General features: G+C 40.9%; 3 protein-coding genes and 1 long non-coding RNA gene across 4 annotated transcripts; 2 read left to right on the top strand and 2 right to left on the bottom strand.

Annotated features, from left to right (window-relative positions):
• Positions 1-4,936: 4,936 nt before the first annotated feature.
• Positions 4,937-10,240, bottom strand: tmem208 (transmembrane protein 208). The gene is made up of 6 exons (XM_053865614.1): positions 10,090-10,240; positions 9,635-9,730; positions 9,459-9,518; positions 7,468-7,604; positions 6,821-6,905; positions 4,937-6,717 (listed from the first exon to the last, which is right to left on the bottom strand). Exons 1-6 carry the CDS (start codon positions 10,093-10,095, stop codon positions 6,580-6,582), a joined length of 522 nt encoding a protein of 173 aa, XP_053721589.1. The 5' UTR covers positions 10,096-10,240; the 3' UTR covers positions 4,937-6,579.
• Positions 10,241-10,682: 442 nt separating this feature from the next.
• slc39a1 (solute carrier family 39 member 1) lies at positions 10,683-15,630 on the top strand. Its single transcript, XM_053865762.1, has 4 exons — positions 10,683-10,920; positions 12,166-12,296; positions 13,609-13,908; positions 14,583-15,630. Exons 1-4 carry the CDS (start codon positions 10,806-10,808, stop codon positions 14,934-14,936), a joined length of 900 nt encoding a protein of 299 aa, XP_053721737.1. The 5' UTR covers positions 10,683-10,805; the 3' UTR covers positions 14,937-15,630.
• Positions 15,631-19,260: 3,630 nt separating this feature from the next.
• On the bottom strand, positions 19,261-24,371 carry LOC128759660 (uncharacterized). The gene is made up of 5 exons (XR_008414609.1): positions 24,007-24,371; positions 23,767-23,880; positions 23,301-23,406; positions 22,808-22,850; positions 19,261-19,999 (listed from the first exon to the last, which is right to left on the bottom strand). It is a non-coding gene; the product is annotated as an uncharacterized LOC128759660 (long non-coding RNA).
• Positions 20,717-25,088, top strand: LOC128759659 (retinaldehyde-binding protein 1-like). Its single transcript, XM_053866791.1, has 8 exons — positions 20,717-20,830; positions 21,212-21,246; positions 21,646-21,774; positions 21,849-22,047; positions 23,252-23,430; positions 24,030-24,188; positions 24,255-24,365; positions 24,430-25,088. The coding sequence occupies exons 2-8, from the start codon at positions 21,235-21,237 to the stop codon at positions 24,574-24,576; spliced, it is 936 nt and encodes a 311-aa protein (XP_053722766.1). The 5' UTR covers positions 20,717-20,830; positions 21,212-21,234; the 3' UTR covers positions 24,577-25,088.
• The last annotated feature ends 720 nt before the right edge of the window (positions 25,089-25,808 follow it).

Here is a 25,808-nt window from a genome sequence, read left to right as displayed (position 1 = left end):
CGTATATGAGTGCAAAATCTTTTTTCTTCTTAAATTTAGTGGTTGTGACTTATATTCAGATGCCCTCTATTGTCCTGAAGATATGGTAATTCAATTTTGAGTTATTTACAATGCAAACGACATGAGTCAGCAAACACACAAATCTTTTTTTTTTTATATACATACATTCATTCATCGTCAGTTATCCATCGCCTAGTCCTGTCCAGGGTTGTTGGAACAGAGAGAACATGCAAACTCCACCCAGAAAGGTCCAAAGGGGGATTGAAACCTTGAACCATGGCAGCAGTTCTTAAACCATGCACCACTGTGCCGCCCTGATATTACATTTTTTTATTTCTCCTGTATTTCACTTTTCACGTCTAAGCGTCTAAAATGAAGCTTTTTTAAAAATCTTTTTTTGTCTATAATTGACAGGAAATCATAAAAGGAAATATATATATTTTTTTAAATATGATATTTCACATCTCTGCACCTGCCTCATCAAACTCAAACTCAAGTTCAGGTGTTTATTATTAGGCTTATTTTGCGCATCTCAAGCGCCAGCCATATCACAACTCATCAACCAGTAATTTATGTCACCTATTTTGGGGCTGTTAAAAGTAAGAATTGAGGCAAAATCATCTTTAAAACCAAATATTTACTGCTATTTTCTCCTTATAAATTGTAAATTACACTTGTTTTTGGGCTGTCAAAAGTAACTTTTGAAGTGATGACTACTTATTTTTATATTGTTTTTAGTCATTTTAGGGCCCCCTGGGTACGTCTCATTTCTAGATGTACCAATCTTAATTCAAGAAATATTGTCAAGTGAAATTATCTTGCTGCATGGACTGATAATTTCAAGCGCTTCAAATACTTTTTTGCTCAGAATGAGCTTGTTCTTAGATGTGCCTCTTTTGCAGTGAGTATATTAACGGCGCATCTAAACTATGCTGCTTTATGTGCAGATAAATCATTACATAAATGGTCTGATTTTCACTTGTTCACTATCATTAATGCAGCCCTTGTCAAAAGTACATCAAGCACTTACACTAAATCTCCCAAAATGCACTGCAACAGGTGAAGATTTCATAACAGTCTTCCAGTTTTAACACAGTTGTTATGAAAATTCTATTTCCATCAGCAATATCTGTTGATCTTGATCTATTTACATGAACTGGTTTATACAGCACAGCTAGATTATAACGCTATGTTCTTACCAGTGGTGCAGGTGTCTGAAAGCAGTTTGAACTTTAAGGGTATAATAAAAAATAAATAGGATAAACAGGGGGCAGGTGGGGGTCAGGTTAGGCACCTTTGCCAGCTCTCCCACTGAGCGTCTGTGCCAATGTGAGTGTCTCAGATGCTGCTTGATACTGACACCGTCTTCCTCAGAGTCTGTCTGAAGCTGAAGACACCACCGCAGGATTAACACGTGAGTGTGTGTGATAGTTCACACTTGGTGTCATCAGAGTGAAGCGCGTGTGTCGGCCGCATGCTCAGCTGCAACGGCAGCCAGAGACGGCTGGAGAGCTTCCTGAAGATGTGGGAGTCGTGTTACAATGACACTGGGAGCAAGTTGAGGAAGAAGGAGTGCAGCAGATCAGTGGGGTTCACCAGGCACCTGTTGAAAATGTGATTCCCCTTGTAACTCAATCGGAAGCAGAGGAGGAAGAGGAGCTGTTTGGAAGAAGCATGTCCACGGATGAATGTGTCGGTAGCCTCATAAACACAGAGGCCTCTTCCAGTCCATGAAATGTGACTCATGAATCCTGGATTGTGTTGAAAAGATCCCAAAGATCAAGAACTAGTCTTTTAAAATCACAAGCAGACAGTGACTATGGTGTGTCACGCACCTGCCGCTCACACATGAATCGAAGGAGGAACGGTCACTCGAGCTCTTGTGATGTACAATTGTTGACAACAGAGCCATTTCCCTACGGTCAGGTCAGTGTTGAGTCTGAAGTTTGTGTTGCTACTGAAGTAGATTGAGTGTCCTGCACCGGGCCACCTCCCAAAATAAAATGTCAACTCTGCGTCTCTGTGTCTGACCAGTGGCAGACGCACAGGCTCCCACAGCAGCAGAGGAGTCTGGGGGGCCGGGGGTAGCATGAGGAACAGCATGTCATCAGCTTCATCACTCCCATAATGGCTCTTCTCAAGAGTTGCCCCAGCAAAGCAGCAGTTTACTCAGCACTCACTCAAACTCACACATAAACATTGGTGGTCAGAAAACACAGACCTGATGTCCACTTCCAGGCTTGGACCGCTCAGACTCTGAGGGCCCCCTTATGAAAACAGCTCTGGAGATAATGTGTAGCCAGACGTCTCGACTACCACCACGCAATTTAGACCTTTAATATGACAGTAACTTATGCCATCAGATCCTTTATGTATTTATTGATTCTCAATACAAAAACCCAATGTGATAATGTGTAGTGTTAGTGAGTCTGTGGTGGATTTGGGGGGTGTCTCTGCACTCATGCCACATGACTGTTTCCCTCTACCTCTTTAGAACAGAGCTTAACTGCAGAAAACCTCTCTATCAAAAGAGCATCAGAGAATGTAAAGAACAAGTATATGCAATAAACAATAATAATAATAAAAACTGATGAAAATAATTTATGGGTATTATGTGTATGTATCAACACGCAGCTGTAAAACCTGAGTCTGCCTCTAGGGGGCGTCAATGTGGAAGCAAACTGGCGGTGGAGAAACCTAAGCTACTTCAGTCAAGAGCTTTTGGGTATTGTCCAAAACAACGAGGTCACAGCTAGAAGGCAGTCAAAATAAAGTCTCTCCTTTGGAGATTGAGTGAGACGCTCAGCCATCTAGGAGAGACTCAAAGAAAAACTGATTCCTCACCATCAGTATCAGAGGTGGGAGAAGGTCACACATGTGTCTCAAGCAAGTCTCAAGAAAGATGAGTTATTTTTTTGTCAAGTCAGGTTATAGCTTGGATCAAGTATGACACAAGTCAGACCATTAAATTCTGACAATATGATGAACCACAGACTGTGGAAACAGCGATTTGTCTTTTGTTGACTAGTCTTTAAAACCTTTTGAATGACGTGTGTAACGCTGGAACCTCCTGCTGGAAGCCCGAGCTTGATGCATGCGTCACATGATCATACTGACAGGTTGGCTAACATGAGTATATAATAGAAAAAATAGTAATGGAAATATGTTTTTAATATTTCGTTAGACCAGTCAAGTCATTGCATGCAAGTCCAAGTCAAGTCTCAAGTCTGAAGTAGCAAGTCAAGTCCAGTCATTTACCACTGTTGGTCAAGCTAGTTACAAGTCCCTGATCTGGCGACTTAGGTCCAATTCGATTCAAGTCACTAGGCTGGATTGGTGGTCTACAGCTTTATGCCACAGTCTTAATCTCAGTCTACACTGTCTGATCACATTATCGATCAACATTTCGGTTAGAGATGGAAGACAGAGACCACAGTTTTGTTGGGGATAGTGAAGTGATCTTACAACTTGTTGACTGGACTGGGTCACCTTCATGGAAACTGAATGATGCGTGAGACGTACAGACTTTCTGGACTCGTGTTACTCGGGACAAGTTTGTTAATAGAGACAACAATCTTTATTACATGCTGAGTACCAGATAAGTCACGGTCACCTCCACACACGCCACTGCTGTGTATGGATTCTGACTTCAGAAAGGTCATTTTGGCTCGATGCTACGCTGACTCACAGCTGAGCTTCTTTTCCTCCGCCACACTGCTGTATATTCACCAGTCAACAAAATTCAAGTCACTTCTTTGAGCGTATGTTCCTTGCTGCATCCCCGTGGCTCCGACAGGCTGCTGCTGGTTTACTCACGAATCACGCTGCGCCTCTTCCCCCGCACGCCGAAACACGGAGGCGCTAATTCATGGAAAGCACTTTATGACAAAACACAGGGGTTTCCAGGAAATTAACCATTAATCTAGTGGGCCGTTACATCTAATAGCAGGAGGTGGGCGTGGAGGAGCTGGAGAAGTCAGTGTCACAGAGGCACAAGAGCTGCTTAAGACTGTGTGTTAACATCAGCCATGTAAACTGCTCCTCTTGATGACTGATGCTGCGGCAGACCAGACATGATGGGATGGAAGATTTATGAGTTATGAAGACAAGACTCAGCCTTCCACTGAGAACTGTCTGGTCTGCGCTACTGCAGACAAACTATTTCTGTCGTTGTTTATGTCAAAGGTACCTGAAAACCAAAATGGTTCTAATTATTAAACCATCATATGCAACATATTTCACAGTTATTGTCACCATATTACTCAGAGAAGCCAAAGTTCTGTTTTGTTTACTCCCACCTGACTGTATTTTGTTGAGTCTTCCATCAGAGGGAACCTTGTCTGAGGAGAGCGAGGAAGGAAAGAGGATCAAAACAAAGGAAGCAGAAGGGAAACCGGTTCGATGGAGACAGTCCTGCATTAATACTGGTCATGTGAACACTGGCGCCACTGCATCCACTAATGGCTGTGGTGGCTCACGCAGGGCCTTTCACTTATCTCTCATTTTTATTTTGAAGGAAGTCGCGCTGCATTGACAAAGGATTGATGTGTTGTGCTCTGTCTGCAAGGAAATGCCAGTCAAGAGCACATGGAGGAAAACTCACACTCGTGCATGTGCACTCACATGAGCACTTGTTTATATTTTATCTAATATAAACATTCATCAATATATTTATATTTATAAATATAAACATATGTTATCAATATATTTATGTTTACCATTTCGAGTGCAACGAAACAGCAGCAGGTGGAAGTAGCGCTACGGAGCTCGTGCAACACACCTCCGATTTGACCACATTAAAGGAGATTTGTACCGTATTTTGTGTGCCATTTTCAGTCAGTCTTCAAAGGACAAAACAACAAAACAAATATCTGCGTTTTTTTGCCACTGCAATTGAAGTACACATATGAACTTGATGATCCTGAGTTAAATTAACTCTGTTAGTCACTGACTTGTTGAAGTACAGGCAATACGACCATAGTACTCAGCCAACGATCAACTTTGTGTCTCTTTTTTTCAATATGTGCGCATTCAAACTGAATGATCACCTTGATAACGGCCAACTATGAGAGTGGCCCGAGCCACGGCGCTGTGGACTACAGTGGACAGACGAGCGTTTGGCACCTCACCTCAGATCCCGTTGACTTGGACTGGTTTACGGAAACACATGCAGCACGTCTTGTAATTGCATGTGATTCCATTTGCGCTGTTCAAAGTCAGTCATCCCTGAAGTTCAAGGGTCAAAGGCCCAACTGTCGCCTGAATGCCCCCAAATTTCCTGTTTTGTCTGACTCTGCAACGCTAAATGGTTCTCAAATGTAAAGGGCACATTCTGCTGGAGACAGTTAGACTCCACTTGTTTTTGCTTATCTCTTTTCGTCTTCCTGCAATTTATCTATCCACAGCAAGTGCAACATCATGACCTAAAGGCAGGAGAGGAGAGATTTCATTAAACATATAAGTATATGGACTATATAATCACACTACACACTGTATTGTAAACACAGCCATATATAATCTGCCTGTGTTTAAAGCTACTTTGAACCATGGCATATTATTTCATTGCATGTTCTGCTCCTGCCTTGTCTTTTCCCGTAAATCTTGCACTTTCTCATAGTAAATGTTATTTAGCCTCCAAAACGTTTCAAGATACTAAAGGCACACACCTGCGTAACAGTGACCGGGATGTATGCAGCTCTACCTCTGAACGATTTTTTGAATACCTCAATAACTTATTTGATAACTGATATCAAAAATGGATTGCAAAAACCATATTTCTAGCCAAAATATCTCATCCCTCTTGATTTAAGATAAATTCACTTATGACATTTCAGCCAGAAAAATTGACTTTTTTTTAAGACAATGCAATCGTAAATATGTTGTTTTATCACTTGTTTTATTGGCTGATTTTTTTTCACTTACTTCAAGGTAAAAGTGGCGCATTTAATTCAGCTTGATCCAAAATACTGATTTTAGAAAACACACATTGATGACACCTTCATATTCAGAGGACAACTCGATATAGAAAGAAACTAATGTCAATGAATCAATGTGAACCCAGGCACCACACGGGTTACGACAGCAGGACGGGTGCAGCACCAGATGTGTTGGCAATGTCCAGTCAGAAGTGTCTGGCTAAAGTGACCAGTATAAGCAGCAGGTCAACCACTCACTCACATGCGGCACCAACCAGATGCATGCATGACCGCTGAAATACTGAGACCACATGAAGCTTCTCCAAACAGCCATGAACATCTTCAAACCGCAACGTATTTTGGACCTTGTAAATCCACATCCCGCCAGTGACCCTGTCGGCTTCATAAATCTCCATGAAGACAAATTCAATTTCAACCATGACATTGACTAAAGAGGGAACTTTTAATTCCATAATTTATGGAGCAGATTCAATTCTTCCAGGATGCAGCAAGAAAACAAACAAGGAAAACAAGATTCCACCTGATCAGATTTGGATTTTGCGTTCCGTTTCATAACAAAATGTCCAGCAGAATAACTTATGAGTTTCAGTACGAAGGTCTGTTAGATCCTGTGTGTAAAAATACTGCTGTCGGATTGGCAGAATCAGAATCTCTTCATTTGTCTGCGCTCTTGTCGCCTCTGCTTCTTCTCGTTCACTTCTTCTGGTGCTGACGGACTCTCTGCTGAAAACCAAGGTCCCAAAATGTTCACCCAAAGCAGGTGCATGGCACGAGCTGGAGCCTGGCAGACACACAGGAGCAAGTTTAACATGCAAACAGGACTACAGCAAGAACGTAAACATAACAAAAGGTTGTGCATCAACAGACAATCCACAGATTCTTACCAGTAGCCAAAGATACAAGAAATAAGAGGAAATTGTGCTGAGCACTTGCACAATGGCAGTGAGCAGGATCACATCCTTTAGGTGCCTGCGCAAAAAAGACAACATTAAAATGCAGAATACAAGCTCAGGCAGGAGACTGGAGATCATGCCTTTTAACGTCTATTTTTGGGGGCAAGAGTATTCCGTCTGATCCACCACTTCCAAGCTTGTTTTACAGAACTATCTCTTTGTGATAAAAGCAAACCCATTGAAACACTTTTGTCAGTTGTATAAAGGCCAAGCGCTTTCAAGTAAGAAGCAAGTGAAGGTCCGGTCATCTTAAATAACTGGTCGCAAATGAGGCAAAAGTTGAGAATGCCACTGCGGTTGCAGGGGTACTTGAATCCGCAGAATATAGCAAGGGAACACTGGAACAGGTATCGGGAGCAGTCATGTACCAGTACAGTCAAACAGGCCAGTATCGGAGCGAGAATCCCAAGTGGAAACAGTACAGTTTTCCTTTTTCATAAGAGATGACCTGATCCAACTTTATTGCTGCCGACTCGACAGATGGGAGTAAACCAGCCATAAGAACTACATGTTGAAATAACAATAACACGCACATATTGACAATCCAAAACTCAATGTGAGCTCATTAATGCCCTTACTCAGCCATTCCTTGTTCCATGTTCAAGTCGATCCCACCATCTAAAAGACTCCCATCATCAGAGTAGGCCGGCTTTGCCATTGCTGACATGGAGCGATAGCTGCCCACATACACGGCCAGAGCAAACACCAGGAACAGCTGCCAGAGGAGAGACTGGTTAGTTGGATGATTTCACCAATAGGCAGATGAATTCATTTAGACACAAAGAAAGTACAAGACAATTGATATTACTACTCTCACAACATCTATAGCAATGTTATTATACCAACGATTTCAGCAGTAAGTTTCTGAAATTAAATTTAAACACTGATATATAAACTACTTGTGACTATTATTTTGTCACATTTCTAAGGACTATCTTGTCTCATAAAAATGTACATTTAAAATTTATTGCATAACAGTGTCTCAAATCTTCATAGTGGCCCAAGATGAAAGAAATCTCACTTTTATTTTACAAAGAAATCTCTGGAACTCTTTATTGGGAATCAAAGGTTTCAAAGGATTCTTTTTGGAGGGTGGGGGCGCTCTTCCTGCCTGACACTTTCTGGAGGTTTTGTCAGACGTAAATGGAGACAATAAGTGTTATTCCAAAATAGTGGTCTGGAACTCAGGTTTGCTGACTTTGCAGCAGACCAATCGTGGTGGACACTAACACACTCAACAGACTCTTCCGCAAAGCTGGTGATGTGGTGGAGGTGAAACTGGACTACATAGAGACAGTTATGGAGAGAAGGATGCTCCTGAAACAACAGTGCATCCTGGACAACATCCCCCACACCCCCCATCAGCTCCTGGTCCAGCACAGAAGCACACAAACCAATAGACAGAGACGACCCATCTCACAGAGTGAGCGCCACCCCTCTTCCTATAGCAATAAAACTGTACAATTCATCCATGTAAATCTACAGTGATAGACTGTTTTGGCACATTCTTTTCTTTCATTCAATTTGTTTTTAACCTGCTTTATTTTTGCACATTTTATACTCGCCTACACTGTCTTTTAAAATTAAATTTTGTTGAGTATTTTGCATTTTTACATTTTACATCTGTATATTATATGTTGTTGTTGTACACAGAGTATGCTGCAAACGTGATTTCCCTTGGGATTAATGAAGTTTTTCTGATTCTGAAACACTGAATAAATGACGCCCCGTAATAGTTAAATACAGGATGCATCACACCACAGATTCTATTTAGGGTCAAAGTCTATCAGAGATGTGAACACAAATGGATCAGACAGCACTCAACGCAGTAAACACCGCAAGATGCAGAACTCAACACTACGAACAATGTGTATGGAGCAGGGAGTTGTTGAGTTGCCTGGTTGGTGTTTGGCCAGTCACAGTAATACAAAACCAACTTGACAGAAAGTTGGAACACAGCGGCATCAGACAGCGTTTGACAAAGAACGGCTGGCACAAGGACTCGCTCATCAGTTGTGATCATTTTTTGTGTTTGGTTGACAAAAATCTGATTTGATATGTTTATTTAATTAATAATGTTGGATTAGTACTGTACTCACACGAGCGCACAACTAACATAAATGCGGCATGATGCATGCGGCATGATGAGGAGTGGGAGGCGGCTTGTGAGCGCTGTGGTGCAGGTCAGGGGACAATTTTTTTACAAAAGCTCAAATAAATACCCAGTGAGATGAGAAAGATACATTTAGCTTGAATTGGCGAGAGAATAACATCATTCTTGAGAATTTAAGAATGAAAAAGAATGAATGAAAATGGGTCCAGATGGGCCACATTTCTCATGCAGTAAAAAAAGCCTGTGTTCGAGCACTGTTATGAGTCTATCTGTGCATGTGCCAGGCTGATTTTAGACAAGCCTCCTTGTGGATCACAAACCAGGTCTTCCGCATACACTGAAGGTTCAGGGCCAAAGTGTTGGAGGATGAAGACATATCAAAGAGGGGAAAAGTATCATCTGGGAAGGTGTTCTTCACGACTTTATCTTTTTAAAAAAATGATCAATTTGACTTACCCATGTCCAAAATGTAGAATAACTGTAGAATATAAAAATATTAACAGCTGCATATATTGCCTGCAAAAAGAAGAAAAGCTTTTGAGAAATTTAACTTTGACTTGCATTAATCTAACTTATTTAAAGACTAAAACCAAATTAAAGTACGAGAAACAAAGGCTAATGAAGCTTCTTACGGTTGCTCCCAGGATGACTCTCATATAAAATTTCAACGTCGCTTCATTTTCTTCAAGGATTTGTTTCTTGCCTTTGGTCCCAACTTTACCTTTGGGCTGAAAGAAAAGATTTTTTTAACGATACATGTTGGAAAATGCTCTATTCGTATTACGTAAAGGCAAAAAAGTTGGTGTGCGTCACCAGTGAGTTTAATAAATTCCTAAATTAAATGTCGAGACACAAATACGGCATCACGTATAGAGAGACATGATATAGATATAGAGGCACATACTGTACTCTGTGCATCTGCACTATTTCTGCTTGTTCGTGTCTATGACGTGGCATTCTAGAATTACAAACTGAAATGATTTCGTTAATTATTTTTATTTAACTTCCGACACGTTACATTAACGTTCAAAGAGAAGCTGCAGTTTCACTTTGTGGTCCAACCACGACACCCAAGAAGGAAACTCACCGCCATGAAGTCTCAGACTCGGTGCTCCTCTCTTCGGTTGCACTGGTCCACTTGGACACGGTTCTCAAGACAGGTAAAAAGATTGAAATGCAATTTTCGAATACCATACACCAGGTTCAACGTACACATCAGCACATACTGGTGAAAACGACATTTCCGGCGATTGAGAGTGACGTCAGAAGCAGGGCTCGAACAAATTATAGTAAAAAGCGCCATCTGCTGTTTGTAGCCTAGAATCACAATTTAAAAAAAGCGTCACAATTGCAACGTAAACTTAAAGATAGATAGATAGATAGATAGAACCAAATGGAATAATTTGTTTGCATGTTTTTCCTTGAAGAAAAAAATCTAATAACTCATTTTAAGAAACGTCAGAACAAAGTGCAATGCATAAATCGAAACTTACTTTGTTGCAATCGCCATTAACTGATTGTTACCGTTCTCCATTTCTTACCTATGGATTATATGTATGTTCTTTAAAAATTTTCTTTCTTTTATTCTGTTATTTTATTCCTATTTCAGTTGGGCATTAAATGCAAACGTAAGTCGGTCGTTTTTTGACCCTACAGAGTTTCCGTAGCCGGAATGTTTGCTGAACAACATGATGAGATTCGAACCCACTCAAGTCACATCCTCCCACAGTCGCGCGAGCAATCGACTCCCCTGGAGAGTACAGAAACAGCCGAACATCTTGTTTTTGTGAGCCGGCCTCGGTGATGGAGTACTTGCTCCAGGTGAAGGTTGCGGCTCTGTTCGGTCTGCTGCTGTTGACGCTTCTGTTTGGATTTATTCCTGCGCGAGTCAAATGGTTTCGCGACACGAACGGCACAGGTACGCGCGATTGGCATCTTGAAAGGATTGTGTGTGATCAAACGTTGAATACAGTAGCAGGCGAGAGTGTATATACTGTATATACAGTATACACATGTATTGACCTTTGATCGTAATTCCTCTCTTCACATTCACGGTCTATTTTAAATGGAACAAAACAGTTTAAGTTTCACGTAACGATAGAATCGTCTCATGGTTCAGTTGTCGATCTGTAATGTAATAAATGAACATCCACTGAACTCATGACGGATATATATATATATATATATATATATATATATATATATATATATATATATATATATATATATTCTAATCAAATACGCGATAATTGATTTGACTATTTGCCACGAATATCACCGTATCCTTTTTTAGTGTGATGTACACAATTCGTTTCTCAAGGCAAGGGTTCAGTCACATGACAAGGATATAGTCTTCCGCGCCCACGCATGTTCGCATTTCATTGCTACACGGACGTTGTAGGGATCATGATAAGTGGAAGTGAAAATGTAAAATGTCTAGCCACATCCTCGTACCTCACGTTTGTTTTCAGCTCTGCTTTTGAAGTGATTTTCAGAACCATGAGAACTGTTTTGAATGGATCACATTTTTGTCGGCAGTCTGTTTTAACAAAGCCTTAAAATATGACAGTTGAATGATTTGAGAACAGGAGGTAACATTTTCTAATAGAACACTTTTGGGGAAAAGGCCATTCAGTGGAATGTGTATTAAAGATGACCTTTTGTCCCCTCCAGTCTCTCCTTGCCCAAGGGTGACATGGGACTCAGGCAAAGCAGCTTGTGATTTCCTCACAAAAGAGTGGGGTCTTACGTGCATTTAAGTCAAAGGCTTGTCTTAGAAACGCTTTTTCCTTTGCTGTAGGACACCAAAGTGATTCTTGATCTTTATGGGGCGGGTGTGTGAGCCTTGTCCATCAACAACTCACTTGATTCACACAAAAGGCATCTGTAGTATATAGAATAGAATAGTCATTGCTTTAAAAAATAATAACATAACTCATATGACATGATTTAATCTATCATTAGCCTCTCACTTATCCTTTAAGTCAGAGCTTAACAAAAATATTTAACTATTCAAATTCAGAGTGAATCTGCCGAACGCGATCCTGTGAAACAAATATGGTTCGAGGGCGTGTTCAATGCTGTAAAAGACAACTTGAAGTGGTGTTGTTGAAGTTACATATTTGGTATTTAATGAAACACTCTCTGTATTCTGTATTCCCAGAAACCCATCGCACAGTTCTCAGTCTCATCAGCTGTTTTGCCGGTGGCGTTTTCCTGGCGGCGTGTCTGTTGGACATCATTCCAGATTACCTTTCCGATATCAGCGAGGAGCTGGTGGAGCAGAATGTGCAGGTGAGGGCATGTTGGTGGCACAAACACGCCGTTCCCGTCACTTTCACTTAGCAAGGAGCTCAGTGACTGGAAGAAACATGGTGCTTTGAACAGCCATGGTGATGGTTCAAATAAAACCATGTCGTCAAACTGTATGTAGATGGAGAGTTATTGCATTTCATTCATAGCTTAGTTTAAGAAAAGAAAGTGTCCAGCTGTCCTAGCAGTGCACCAGCTCAACTTTGACTTTCTAAATGAGGCAGCAGACTCATGCATATCACTAAGCACCATCTCGGTGAGTGTATGACGACACTTCCTCCAGTCATTCTTCCAACAACACACAAGTGAATGGATTGGACACATTGATGTTTTCGCATTTGACATGACTAAGAATGAAAATTCTGACAGTGTGTGGTGCTGACAGCAGAGTTTGGTATGAGCCCCACACAAGCTTTGAGTCTAGAAATAATGAACTGAGACACGTTTATCTCACTTCCTCTTTAATAAAACCCAAGAATGAAAATTCTGACAGTGTGTGGTGCTGACAGCAGAGTTTGGTATGAGCCCCACACAAGCTTTGAGTCTGGAAATAATGAACTGAGACACGTTTATCTCACTTCCTCTTTAAGAAAACCCAAATATCAACCAGTCACTGCTTTACAGGATATCAAGGCGCAAATCAGTGTTTGGGCGCCAAAACGTGTTCTGCTTCACAATCTGTCCAAGCTAAATAGGAAAGTAATGACAAACATTGTTTAGCAAAACCAGGGAGAGGTTGCTGCTGTGGATCAACATCCCAGAAGATAAACACTCCTACGAGAGAGCCACACAGATAGCAGGCGGCACAGTCACACCCATCACAGCAACGTGTGCGTGATGATACTGCTGCTTTCAATGGGCACGTCATGACTCTATTCAATGGAATGAAGGGAAATTTGAGCCGTTTAGATCTGAAAATCGATTCGAACCTGTTCCCTATGTCTATAAATGATGAGCAACAATGTCCCATTTTCAGCCGTGAGATCAGTGACCCACAAGTCATCCATTAGTTTTTGCACTTGCATGTAGTGTTCAAAACTGCAGACTGTGTGACAGTTTTCTGGTCAAGTTATTCCATAGTGAATAGAATCATCTGCTGGCATCAGCTAGTGAGCTTCCTCTTCCTCAACCAGTCACGCTCAACCTGTGTTATCACATCTATCTTTGTTCTGAGTGTTGTCGGGCTCATCCACAACAAGACCCCAGTCATTATTTAGGAAACGCCTGCACCAATGCTGAGCTTGATATTCACAACCCAATGTGTTTCATAGCGTCAATGTTCTTCTTCACACAGACCAATTTCCCTCTGCCTGAATTCATCATGGCGGCTGGCTTCTTCATGGTTCTCGTCTTGGAGAAGTTTGTCCTGAACTGCCATAATGTGACCAGACACGCAGATGAGAGTGCGCCGCTTCTGCATGAGCAGGCAAACGCTCACCCAAACTCAAATTTGGATCCGGAGAGCAGCGGCCACCACGTTCACGTCGATTTTCAGGCCCACTCGCCTTTCCGGTCCTTCATGCTCTTCCTCTCTCTGTCGCTGCACTCGGTCTTTGAGGGGCTCGCCATCGGCCTGCAAAGCTCTGACTCAAAGGTTTGGAAAAAATGCACACACTACAACTAAATCATCATGTAGCAAGATCTTCACTCTTATGTTTTCAAACAATACAATACATACAAACAAGACATGAACCCGAGTTGCCATTAGACACTTCTGACTACAGTGGAATCTCAGTCAGGAGGATTTAATCTGTGTCACAAGATCAACTCCACATATGATTGGTGTTGCCCCGGGACGGCTCCTCTGTATGTATGACTTTTTCAGTCATGCTTGTTGCCTGCAGACATATTTTTCAATTGACTTCTAGCATTCGTGCCTTACAACAGTTAAAAAAGATCTGCCAAAATAAGGATTTCCGAGCTTTACCGTCTGTTATCTCAATCATTAGCTCACTCGAGGTGAAGTTTTTTATCACTACTACTGAGTAAATTTACTTTGCGTTCTGGTCAACAGATTCTTTTTTTTCCCCAGGATACGGATGACGTAAAGATCAATGACTAATCATTAATTCAATATTACAATTATTTCATCCCGCTTAAACTAAAAAAAGTGACTTACGGTTAGATATCGTTTTCAAAACAAAACACTCAGACAAGGTGTTTAAAAGTGCTTAAACAAAGTCTAAGTGGCTCTGAAAATGTAGTGTCTTTCATACTTCACCAAATAAATGGCAAAGTTCACCCTAATCTCAACTGTCACGTCTTCAGGTTGTCGAGATCTGCATCGCCATCTTGGTCCACAAGAGCATCATTGTCTTCAGTCTGTCCGTCAAGCTGGTCCAGAGCGCCGTCCGTCCGCTGTGGGTGGCTCTTTACATCTGTGTTTTTGCGGTGATGTCTCCGTTAGGCATCGCCATCGGAATCGGTGTGATTGAGGCTCAGCTGAAGGCGGGGGCTGTGATCCAGGACGTCCTGGAAGGGCTGGCGGCAGGGACCTTTGTTTACATCACCTTCCTGGAGATCCTGCCGCACGAGCTCAACTCTCCAGGGAAGCCGCTGCTCAAGGTGCTCTTCATCCTGCTGGGCTTCAGCGTCATGGCCGCTCTTACTTTTCTGGGCTGATTTTACTGTATTTTACCACCGTTTCACATTTTATATTTGAGGGGCGATCAATGTACCACTGCTTATTTAATTCAAGACAAGTAGCTTTTTTAAAGTTTTGGGATGTTGCAGTGGTATTTTATATCGAAAGATCTCAGTGGAGTTGTTTATCACTGGCATTGTTTGTAAGCCCTGACCTTTGGCACTGTTGATGAAACTACAGAAAACCACACTCCTTTACTGTGATGTATTGTACAAATAATAATATGTATGTTAGTTTTTAGTTGTTTTTTTTTTTTATTGTGGCTGCTTATATCTGTGGCTGAAACTATCGATGGTGTAGCTCTGCATACTACAGAGAGGCGTGTGCATTTCATGTAAGGAAAAGATGTATGATGATGTCTACTGTAGCAAAACTCAACTGTCACTTGGATGACCCCTTGTTTACTGTTCAACACACATCCAAATGCTTGAACAAAAAAGTTTTTTAGTTTCTTTTAAACTCTGCGTGCACTTTACATTTCTCTTCTCACTTTACATAAGGAAGCACATTTAAATAGACATTCATGCTGATAGCAGTTTGAACACCGGCGTCTGACCTTCTGAAACTGTCACATGACTGATGAAGTGCCTTGCGACTGTTGCAGTGGTACCAACTGTATCGCCTACTGTGTAAATATGAAAGTAAAACCAAACATGTTCTGCTCTGTTTGATAAATGTGTCACTGCATGTTGTGAGCACTCCGCCTTCCTGCCACACAGTCCAAATGCATGCATGAGAAAACAGTGATCCTTCAGATAAAGCTATGCCATCAGGGAACTTCTTTCTCATAGGTCCTGACAGGTCAGATAGAATAAATAAAAATAGTCGAAGATGATTTCATTAATTGGTCGCGAATGGGAGTGAGGGGGATTTTAACGCTGCAGTACAGTAGGTATCTTTGGAAGAACGATTGTCTCCCAGCAGTGTGGGGCGGTGTCTCATCCAAACAGGGTGGTGCTCTGCCAGTCCTGGGGCTTTCCCACCAGACGTGCACAGAAACCCGGCACGACACCTGATATCGTAAGCATACGGATAAAATCACCACATTTCATGGGAGTTTTTTTATAGTCCGCATCACCCATTCATTCAGCAGTAGGCAGCGATCACACCATTCAATCAGAAAGGGATAGGTTTCATTTTGCTACAATGAATTATGGGTCACAAAACACATGTTTTTTCGAATCCCAAATTCATAACAAGTGGCATGAAAGACAGCTTCGAGCGGCCCCTACACCCAGATCCTAACCCCAACCATAGACTCATGAAAAAGGATGGTTTTGAACCAACTAGGAAGGTCTCACAGACAGGGTGTTGACAGTCTTTGGTACCAACCAGCAGGCACAGGAGGGACCTACTGCTCCATATGAACAGGTGGTGAAAACCACACAATCAATGGTACGATTGCATCTGTACAGGGTGCACAACAAGCTGATCAAAAGTGGATTTGGGTCCTCCCCTGACCAGGAGGAGCACTGACAGCTCTGAATCATGAAGACCTCTCTGTATCAGAAAGGCAGCACTAACATTTACGCTCATTTTGGCTCGCTTCTAGTCAAATCCTCTCCCTCACTTTGGATTCTTCCTGTTCTTGGGCTGCTTACGCAGTGAGCTATTGTAGCCAACGCTGGAGTACTGTGCAACTGTACAACAGTTGAAGCAATAGACATGCACATTCAAATACCTCTTACCCTCTGTGAGCAGGATTTTTTTAAATTATTGAATAATTTCTGTCTGTTGATTATGGAAGAATTGTGACGCCAAAAAATTCAGAACTACTGCGGAAACACACCTCCTCCTGAGGACTTTTTCTCGGTTTAAGTCTCAATTTAGGAATGAAAACCTCAAAATAACTAGGTCATTATAATTGAGTTTAAGTTGAGTTATGAGTTCTGGTTAAGTTTAGTCATTTGTTTTAGGTAGTTAGGTTTAGGGTGAGATGCTAAGGAATGCATAAAAAAAACAATGAAATGTCCCGTTAAATATTATTAGAAATCTAACATAAAATTCATGTTCCATTTGAGCTGAAAGTGGACTTCACAACGCTCAAGTTTTTTTGTTCATAGCTTTAGGAAGTAAAAGGCTGTTTGTTTCCGTTGTATGGATGCAAATAGTCCCACTTGCAAATACCTATTTTCATGTTTTCCAAAAAATACTCTTCTTTTAGTAGCATCCAGCACTTTTATATCCTATTGATCCGTATTTTAGTTTTACTTATTTTCTTAATGTTGTTTTTCTCCACTATTTATTTAACAATTGTAACAAGAATATTATGAATCCCTTATCCGTCTTCATATTTCTTGTAATTCTAGTCCTGTGATGGCTAGACAATGAAAGAGAGACCCAAGAGCAGAAGTAAGGGAGGGAGGAAAACAGAGAAGTCAGCGAAACCAGTTCTATAACAACAGTCACAGGGAAAACTGGAAGCAGCCCAATGATCCAGACCATGAAAGTTTTCATACGCAGCTTGTCATGTCTCATCATAAAGTACAGGCTGTTTATATTTATGAGGTGAACTGTACTAAAATAACTATACATGCTGTAATCATCAAAATATGTTTTAATTGACTTCTTGCGCAGGATTATTCTTTGAAACATGAGCTTCTTATTGAGCTTATTGACCTCACTTTCAAAACAAGATAGACTCTAACCGGGAGTGAGTGATCAGAGTGGGCTGTTGTGTCCACTAGGTGGAACCCTTGACCCTGTTAAACTGACGTGAAACCAGTGTCGCCTATTGTTTTTGTGCCGAGTGTGTAGTGCAGCACTTCGTGGGCGCCATAAAGGTGACGGCAACCAATGCTTATAAGAGTTAGCACTCGATGTAAACAGTGCCATGTCCTTCACGGAGCAACTGTTTAACCACGGCTGACTTTTGTCCTGAAAGATGAGAAAGTGTTTTTCAACAGTGGTCTTTCACCGTTCTTAAATATAGAGGGTCTGTGGATTGAGAAGATGCGGCATTACTGATGACCAAGCAGGAGGCTGCCATTTTAACTTGATATAACTGTGAAATTACAAATGTTTAAATTTTTATTTTAACGTGAGACTGTTGTGTGCAAGACTTCATTACTGAGAGCACAAATACAGAGACACAAGCTCACCACCAAGACTGAAAATCACATGAACAGTTGTAATAATGAATGACATATTGGTCCCAATAATGAAAATAATAGATCATGATGAATAGCTTATCAGTTTCAGTACAAACACGGAACACTTTTTTTTATTGTGGGAACTTAACTGTTGCTCACTAAAGGCCCGCCTGCTGACATTTCTAAACAGAAACTAAAGACCTATTCTAATGATTCTGTATTGCAACTTTATTTAATTGAAGGACGGTTCTATGGTGCTTTGTGACTGAAATCTTTATGCAAACATACATCTTTTATCTCCAGTGTTTCCTACTAGGGGCGGCCTCCTCCTCTCAAGCACATGATCATGTGGATGTGGACGCCCGAGAGAGCATGATGATTCATCATCATTACATTGTTTTTGCTCTTAAACATCTTCTGTTGTGAATTTTAGCGTTTAAAAAAACAATGCACTTAATTTTAGTACGACCTTGGTTACATGCTACACATCGTTGAGCCATAATTCAGTAAAAGTGAATTATGTGGAGGAAACAATTCATTCCTGCTCCTCAGATCGTGACATGACGGGGACCCACGCTCTCATGCCTGATCTGGTCCCAGAGGCACAGTGCTGACCTGCTTGTCCCAGCCAGAGAATAAGAGGTCATTCATGAGCACCCACTAATGAGATGTGCTAATAGGGAGAAGGATGGACCAGTACAGTCACAAGTCTGCCGCTCTGGACGACAGAGACCTCAGTGTGTGGAGGAGAAAGAGATGCAGTCCCTCACAAGCTCATTAACTGCCCTGATTTACGTCTCTTTCACCAGAGGTGAAGCCTTTTCCCTGTTGCCAGTGCATTTATTAAAGCTACAGTCCTTGTCACTTACCTGGTGACGTGGGAGTTGATGGGACATTAAATACAAAATGTGCTGTTGTCAAAAAGTAGATCATCTATATTCAGAATTGACATACTGCTAAGTATTTAGTCCAGTAATGTAAAACTAACCAGGTAAATTTGTCGATGTGAATTGAGCCAGTTTGGTTCAATACATTTCTGAAGTCTCATTGGTTTGGAAAGACTGAAAGGCCTGACCTTCCCAGGCCAAGCCATTGGGGTTACATAATGAGCTAACCTGCTTCAGCAAGGACTTCAGCATTAGCAAGTTATTCACTATATCAGAATGAGCCTGGAATTCAATTACCCTGAGACATATATGAAATGGTAGCTTTTTTTTTTATTAACAACTTGACCATCAAACTCAAACACAGAGGGATCAAAACAATTTTTCTGAAAGCAACTCTGCCTACTCACAAAATATCTATTTGATTTGAACCTTCGGCACTGATAACTTCAGTGTTAGATGGGCGGTCAATGTTGTCCTGTGTTATAAGTAAAGACATTACTTTCTGAAAGTGGTTCACTAATATGAGAGATTTTCTTTCAGTGTTTTTTTTGGTCACATGTGCAGCATGCTTAACGACCCAAAGGAATGCATGGCGGAGAATGTCTCTGGGGTGTAAAGTGTAAAGTGGCAAGGCTGGTGGTCTCACGAGAGCTAGATGAACATGCCTTATGGAGGTTTGACTTTAGTCCCCTATTATGACGATATTGCAGTGCAATTTTTTTTAAAGAGAAATTTGATTTTGGATGACTTCAAAAAGAATTTTCATCTTGGAAACTTCCCTCTCACTCAACAGTCAGTTCGTGTGTTGTTGCTTCCTCTATTTGGACCATCAAACAAACCAGCCATGCAGGAAGTTTATCTTTGTTTCGATTCTTCTTTACCTCTTTTGCTGAATATGACTTTAACCCATTCTGGTCCTTCATTTTCAGCCCCTTGTTATCATCTTCACATCTCTGACTCAGACTCTCATCCTCCTGCTCCTCCTGGATGTGCTGCAGTTTCCATTTATGATGCAAATCCATGTTCAGGTTTTGAAGTTACTGGTACTAGTCAGGAAGCAGACTTGGAAACAGATATGACATGAATTACAGTTAGAATACAATTCGTACTACTTACAGTACTATTAGCACGTCATTCGGCAGACGCTTTAATCCAGTTATTTAAACATTCTATTTTCAATTGTTCCTTTCCAAGAATTCTGTCTATACATGTCATGAACACCTAAATACCAAGTCAAAAGACATGAATGGAGTGTCTTCATATATGAGAAATCCTGCTACTGTTACTGCTACCCAGCAAATATAAATCTTATAGTAAAATGCGATGTACATGGAGCTGGGGATGTTCAGAAGCATCCAGTGAGACAAAGACTTTCTCTCTTCTGACTTACTTCATATCGCCACCATGATGGGTATTTCACAATTGTTTGTAAAATGTTAATGTCACTGCTGAATGACTGAGTTAAAAAAAAAAAGAAATTCATTGGGCAACAGGCCTTTCGACATCATTAGGGAATAAGTAGAAACAAATTAATTACGTAACATTACAAGATTGCATAATTCAAAAAGGTATAATTTCTTTGATTATTTGCACGCTCATAATTTATATTTGTAGCCATTCATTGTGGACACACAATTCATTTAAAAAAGCCCATTACTGTATGTTTTGTTGCTATAAACACATTATTTTTAGCATCCAAAGATTGTTTCTCACAGCAAGGCAACATCACTCCTCGTCCCTCCTACTCTTTACTCGCGAAGATAATCCAGTCGTAGTAATCCACCATGCCACTTAATCCTACTTTGATTGACATTTTTCAAACTCCTCCCCTTCTTTTCCTCCTTCTTTTCGGGTTCCTCTCCCCGCACACTTCCCTCATCCTGCCTGCGTGAGGTAAGAGTGCTCTTCTTTGATGGGATATGATTACATTATATTACACAATTTTCTGCAACTTGTGTGAACTATCTTATTGTAAAATCCTGGTTTGAATGATTAATGGTTATTTCCACTGTATTGTTATTGAATGGTTATTTCTACCTTTTGAACAAAAACAAAAGGTATAGAACAAAAATCAAGAGGGAAATCAAGCTGCATGCAGCTTTTAACTTATATGTTTAGTGTACATATATATATAAATTGTTGTTTATACACTTTGAAACAACAATTGCCATTTTATGTAAAAAGATGATGTAATATACATGTAATTGGGATTAACTACTATTTTCATTGACAATCTAATTAAGTCTGTAATGTTTGTGGTAAATCTGTTCACAGTGAAGCTGCTGGAGGACACTGCAATGATGGCTGCTGTGAGTTTGAGCTGCAGTTTTGGTTTCTATTTAAATCGGTCTGCTATTATGGTATTACTACTAAGGTCGCTACAGGTTAGCTTAAGAGCATGAAGGTTTGACTCGCGTGCTCAGTAGTACTGTTACTTATGGGTGGATTATGGAACTCAGATGGGCTTCTAAGCTGTTTTTAAGAAGTGACTACTGAGCTCTTTCCAATGTAGTCATGTGAATCAGATTAGCAGCCGTCTTCTGTTGTGCATCGTTTCGGGGTTCAGTCTGGAATGCGCTGGAAAACGCTCCTAGTCAAAGTATGTGTTTTTGAAGCACTGAAGAAGTGAAGACTGTAGCACACATTGATGAAAAGTGAAACTGGAGAACATGACAATGACATTCAACTTTCGTGTTATGTTCATATAGACTGGAACTTTTCGTATGGTGTCGGAGGAGGAGCAGGCCATGAGGTCCAAGCTGGAGCACCTGAGTGTGAAAGACCATGGACCTGTTTTCGGGCCTTCTCACAAAATACCTCCTCACACTATGCAGAAGGTGTAAAAAAATAATGACTTAATTCTATTTGTTTTTACTTTTAATCTAAACAGGTGTTTATGCTCACTCTGTAGGCGAAAGATGAGCTAAATGAGACGGATGAGAGAAGGGCATCTTCTCTGAAGGAGCTGCGAGCCATGATAAAAGACCGAGCAGTAGACGACCTGACTAAACTGGTGATGGAGAGATTTGGGGACAAACCTGATTCACTGCTTCTGCGTTTCCTAAGAGCTCGCAAGTTTGATGTGAACCGAACCTACGAGCTGATGAAGGGTAAACTTAAACACAGCACACGCTTCTCTGATACAGAAAGTGACATGTGAGATTATAATACTGGGTGAAAAAATGCTTTACACCAAACAAACTAATATCAAACAGTAATTACTTATTTAGGCTCTATGACAAAACAAAGGTCACTAGCGGTATATTCTGGAAGAAATTACTGAAGGTCCAAATTTACAATTTGACGTAAAGATTTAGATGCAAAAGGCGAGGCACTAAAAAGAAATACACTTGAGAAGATCCTGGCACAATTTCCACTTTTACCACTGCAATATGTACTTCAAAGAACATAGTTATTGTTTTTACATTCACAAATCTCCTTTAGTAAATGGGGGCCAAACCTCTTTTGTCTTGCTTGTGGTTATGAATCCTGTCTTTCATGGAGACACAGAAGCATGTGCTCATTAATTGTGGACTTTGAGATGCTTTTCCCATGACAAAGCCTGTCTTTGTGCACTAATAGGACAGTGAGTTTACTTTTTAGCGAGCTCAGTGTTCAGCTGGGAACTTCACAGAAACAATTGTGTCGGTGTGAGACTTAAAAAGTAGAGACTGAGAGGGATGTGTGGAACGTAATCATTAGTTTAGAAAATGTACTTTCTGTCTACGCTTGCTCTCACAGTTTTCTTAACAAAGAGTACAGTGTCTAGTTTATATGTAAATATAGCCAAACTCAAAAACTTAATTTGTAAAAAATATGATTGATTATGTTTATGTAGGGCAGAAAACAAACAGAAACACAAACACTTACCAACTGTTGGTTTTCTTGTAATGGTTTTTGAGATAACTGCAGACTCTAAATAAAATATGGTGCATTTAGTGTTAGATAAACAGCTGTAAAATAAGAATGTTTATCAGACACAGAAATGCTTTTGACGGGCGAAAATAGAAGCTTGTTTGTGTGGAATGTGATGTGTGCCTGTGGGGGTTAATTGTAGGTTGCGGGTGAAAACCTAAACAAACACCATTGAAAGAGCTAACACTGTGGGTTAATTGGTGGGTCATAATTAAAATGCTTGGTTAATTCTCAAGGACCTTCTGGTCACTGTGTTTCACCAAAGATGATCCAAATATCAAATCTCAATCAACACTTTTATAAAGACTTCAATGCATGGTTTGGACTGAACATAAACTACACTCTCAATGGTAGTCAGTCTTTAAGTGGTAACCAAAGGTATCATGTGGTGGCTTGCAGGTTACATGCACTTTAGGAAGGAATACCCAGAGCTGTTCGAAAACCTTACCCCGGAAGCGGTCCGCAGTACCATTGAGCTGGGCTACCCTGTGGTGCTGCCAAGTCGGGACAAATATGGACGAGTGGTCCTGCTCTTCAACATCGAGAACTGGGACCTGGAGGAGATCACTTTTGATGAGGTGCAGACACATGTATCACTTCCCGCCGTGCTCTTTGAGGGAATTTCATCCAACCAAACTTCACGTTGTCTTAAGTTAACACCATGGACTTCAACTGAAATCTCTAAAAAAAAAGCGCCTGCAAATCAGTTTTAGTCGTTTTTGTCTACAACAATCAGATGCTCATGAAATGCTAACATAACCGTCATGTTAGCATGTACCGCAACAGTGAGAGAGTTTACGCTAAACGTAAAAAAAAAGCTTCACAAATAAAAGCCATCTAATCTAATTATATATCATGAACACCATTATTGTATCAATAATGAATGAATAATGAACTCGTTTTTTATGAAATACCTGTCTGGAATTTTTAAATTTTAACACCTGGTTCGACGAACGTATCCGGCCGATGATCGTTTCATCAGCCGATCGTTGCTCGTCTCAGCACCAAGCGTATCCGCATTACGCCATCTAGTGGTAAAAGAATGTTACTGCGGCTGAACCGCAAAAACAAAGGCAAACGAGCAGTGACGAAACATCGATATTGAAAGAAACGCGCTCGTGAAGATGGTTGATTTGAGTTCAGTAGTCGTTTACCACGCCGCTTCCATGTGCCGCAGATCTTGAGAGCCTACTGTGTGATCTTGGAGAAGCTGCTGGAGAATGAAGAGACCCAGATCAATGGCTTCGTCCTCATTGAGAACTTCAGAGGCTTCACCATGCAGCATGCGTCTGGGATCAAACCTGCGGAGCTGAAGAAGATGGTGGACATGCTCCAGGTTTGTTGAAATTTCAAATGCATCACTAAAGAGTTCTGACACCATATATTTGGCTACGTTGTGCAGGACTCTTTTCCAGCTCGTTTCAAGGCGGTCCACGTCACACACCAACCCTGGTATTTTACCACCACGTACAACGTGGTCAAACCCTTTATGAAGAGTAAGCTACTGGAGAGGGTAAGTTTGGAGGTGACTGGGCTGTGACTGTCGTGACCTCTAAGTGGTTTTCATGTATCTACAGGTGTTTGTTCATGGGGATGAGCTGGAAAACTATCTAAAGGAATTTGATGAGGCTATCATCCCCGCAGAATTTGATGGGAAAGGTCCGACTTGTGACTACCAAGACATCGCCAACAAGCTTTTCGGGTCTGAAGACACTGCCCTTTGAGATTTCATGCCGGAAGGCTGGAGAAATATGGTCTATCACGCTAGATGCTTCGTCTAAGATCAGGCCTCGTACATGCCATGCTCGGGGCCTTGCTTGATATTAGCACATAGAGAGTGTATGAAAAGAAGTATTAAGAGTAGGTCAGGAAGTAAATATAATAGATGTTACCTGTGACTAGACGATTTGCTGTGTAGAGAAAGACAGTACATGATGAGCTGTCACGGCCACTTGAATGTGAGCTTGTGCTGTTTGCCTTAAAATTCCATTTGAGAACATGCAGAGCAGTCGCAGGCTCAATAATGCAGGGGATCCCTGCGGTCCCGATGAAGCCCGAGAAGAGGTGAGAGAAAGCTGATTTAGAAAGAGTTTCGAGAGGAGGCTGCGTGAATGTTTACAGGTCAAAGGTCGCTACGTACAAGGTCAAAAATGAGTGTAACGACGGGACTATACATTTGTATGACACCCAGGTGAACATGATTCCATTTGTTTTCAATAAAACAGTTGTTTTTACACATCATTTTCAGATGCATAATTTGTCTTTCAGATATCCCACTTCGTGCTCATACTGATTACCATCTTGTTATTAAAAAAATAAACTTTAACTTTTTATCATGACCTGAAGATCATGGTTTCTGCAACGGAAATCTGCTTCAGACCCGCAGTTTGGACTTTGTATATGATCTTTCTATAGTTATCTGTAGATGCATGAGTCTGTACATGTGTACCAGAAGAAAGTTACGAATTGACTGACACGTTGTACAAGTGCCTTTGTACCCCACAAACTTCATGGTGTCAAGTTGTTCCTGGGATTGAAACGGGTAAATAGGGAATTGCAAACTATTAAATTGCTCTGGTCAGGTGAAGGTCTTCAGACAAGAACAGTGTGACTCAGCGATGCCAAGCTCCCAGTCCTATCAAGGTCGTCATTCATGTAGTGTGATAATATTAATAAATATGATCACAAATGAAAGCTTTTTAGAAAACGTCTTCATAGTGTTCCATCTTCGCTGCAACCAAAAGAGGGCACAATAGCGCACAAAACAACATCGACTTGACAGGAAACAGGTGTGGCAATTGAGCTATTTGTTCATCGTTCTTACACCATCAGCTGTTATAGGATACCAATTCTCTATTTTTGGACACTCTTATTTTTCACACTTTGAATTATGTTTTATGAAGCAACATTTCAAGCAAAAGCTATAAAGGTCCTGAGTCAGAGAGGATTCAGGATC

The sequence above is a fragment of the Synchiropus splendidus genome, chromosome 5, assembly GCF_027744825.2.
Source record: "Synchiropus splendidus isolate RoL2022-P1 chromosome 5, RoL_Sspl_1.0, whole genome shotgun sequence".
Taxonomy (NCBI): domain Eukaryota; kingdom Metazoa; phylum Chordata; class Actinopteri; order Syngnathiformes; family Callionymidae; genus Synchiropus; species Synchiropus splendidus.
This window is presented reverse-complemented; position numbering and strand designations above follow the sequence as displayed.

Coding starts and splice junctions, on each gene's coding strand:
- LOC128759659 (XM_053866791.1), top strand. Junction 21,775..21,848: donor CTCCTCACACTATGCAGAAG/GTGTAAAAAAAT, acceptor CTCACTCTGTAG/GCGAAAGATGAGCTAAATGA. Junction 22,048..23,251: donor AACCTACGAGCTGATGAAGG/GTAAACTTAAAC, acceptor GGTGGCTTGCAG/GTTACATGCACTTTAGGAAG.
- tmem208 (XM_053865614.1), bottom strand. Junction 6,906..7,467: donor ATGGAACAAGGAATGGCTGA/GTAAGGGCATTA, acceptor TTTTTTGCGCAG/GCACCTAAAGGATGTGATCC. Junction 6,718..6,820: donor TCTTGTATCTTTGGCTACTG/GTAAGAATCTGT, acceptor TGTGTCTGCCAG/GCTCCAGCTCGTGCCATGCA.
- slc39a1 (XM_053865762.1), top strand. CDS start 10,806: ATGGAGTACTTGCTCCAGGTGAAGGTTGCGGCTCTGTTCGGTCTGCTG. Junction 10,921..12,165: donor TCGCGACACGAACGGCACAG/GTACGCGCGATT, acceptor CTGTATTCCCAG/AAACCCATCGCACAGTTCTC. Junction 13,909..14,582: donor TGCAAAGCTCTGACTCAAAG/GTTTGGAAAAAA, acceptor TCACGTCTTCAG/GTTGTCGAGATCTGCATCGC.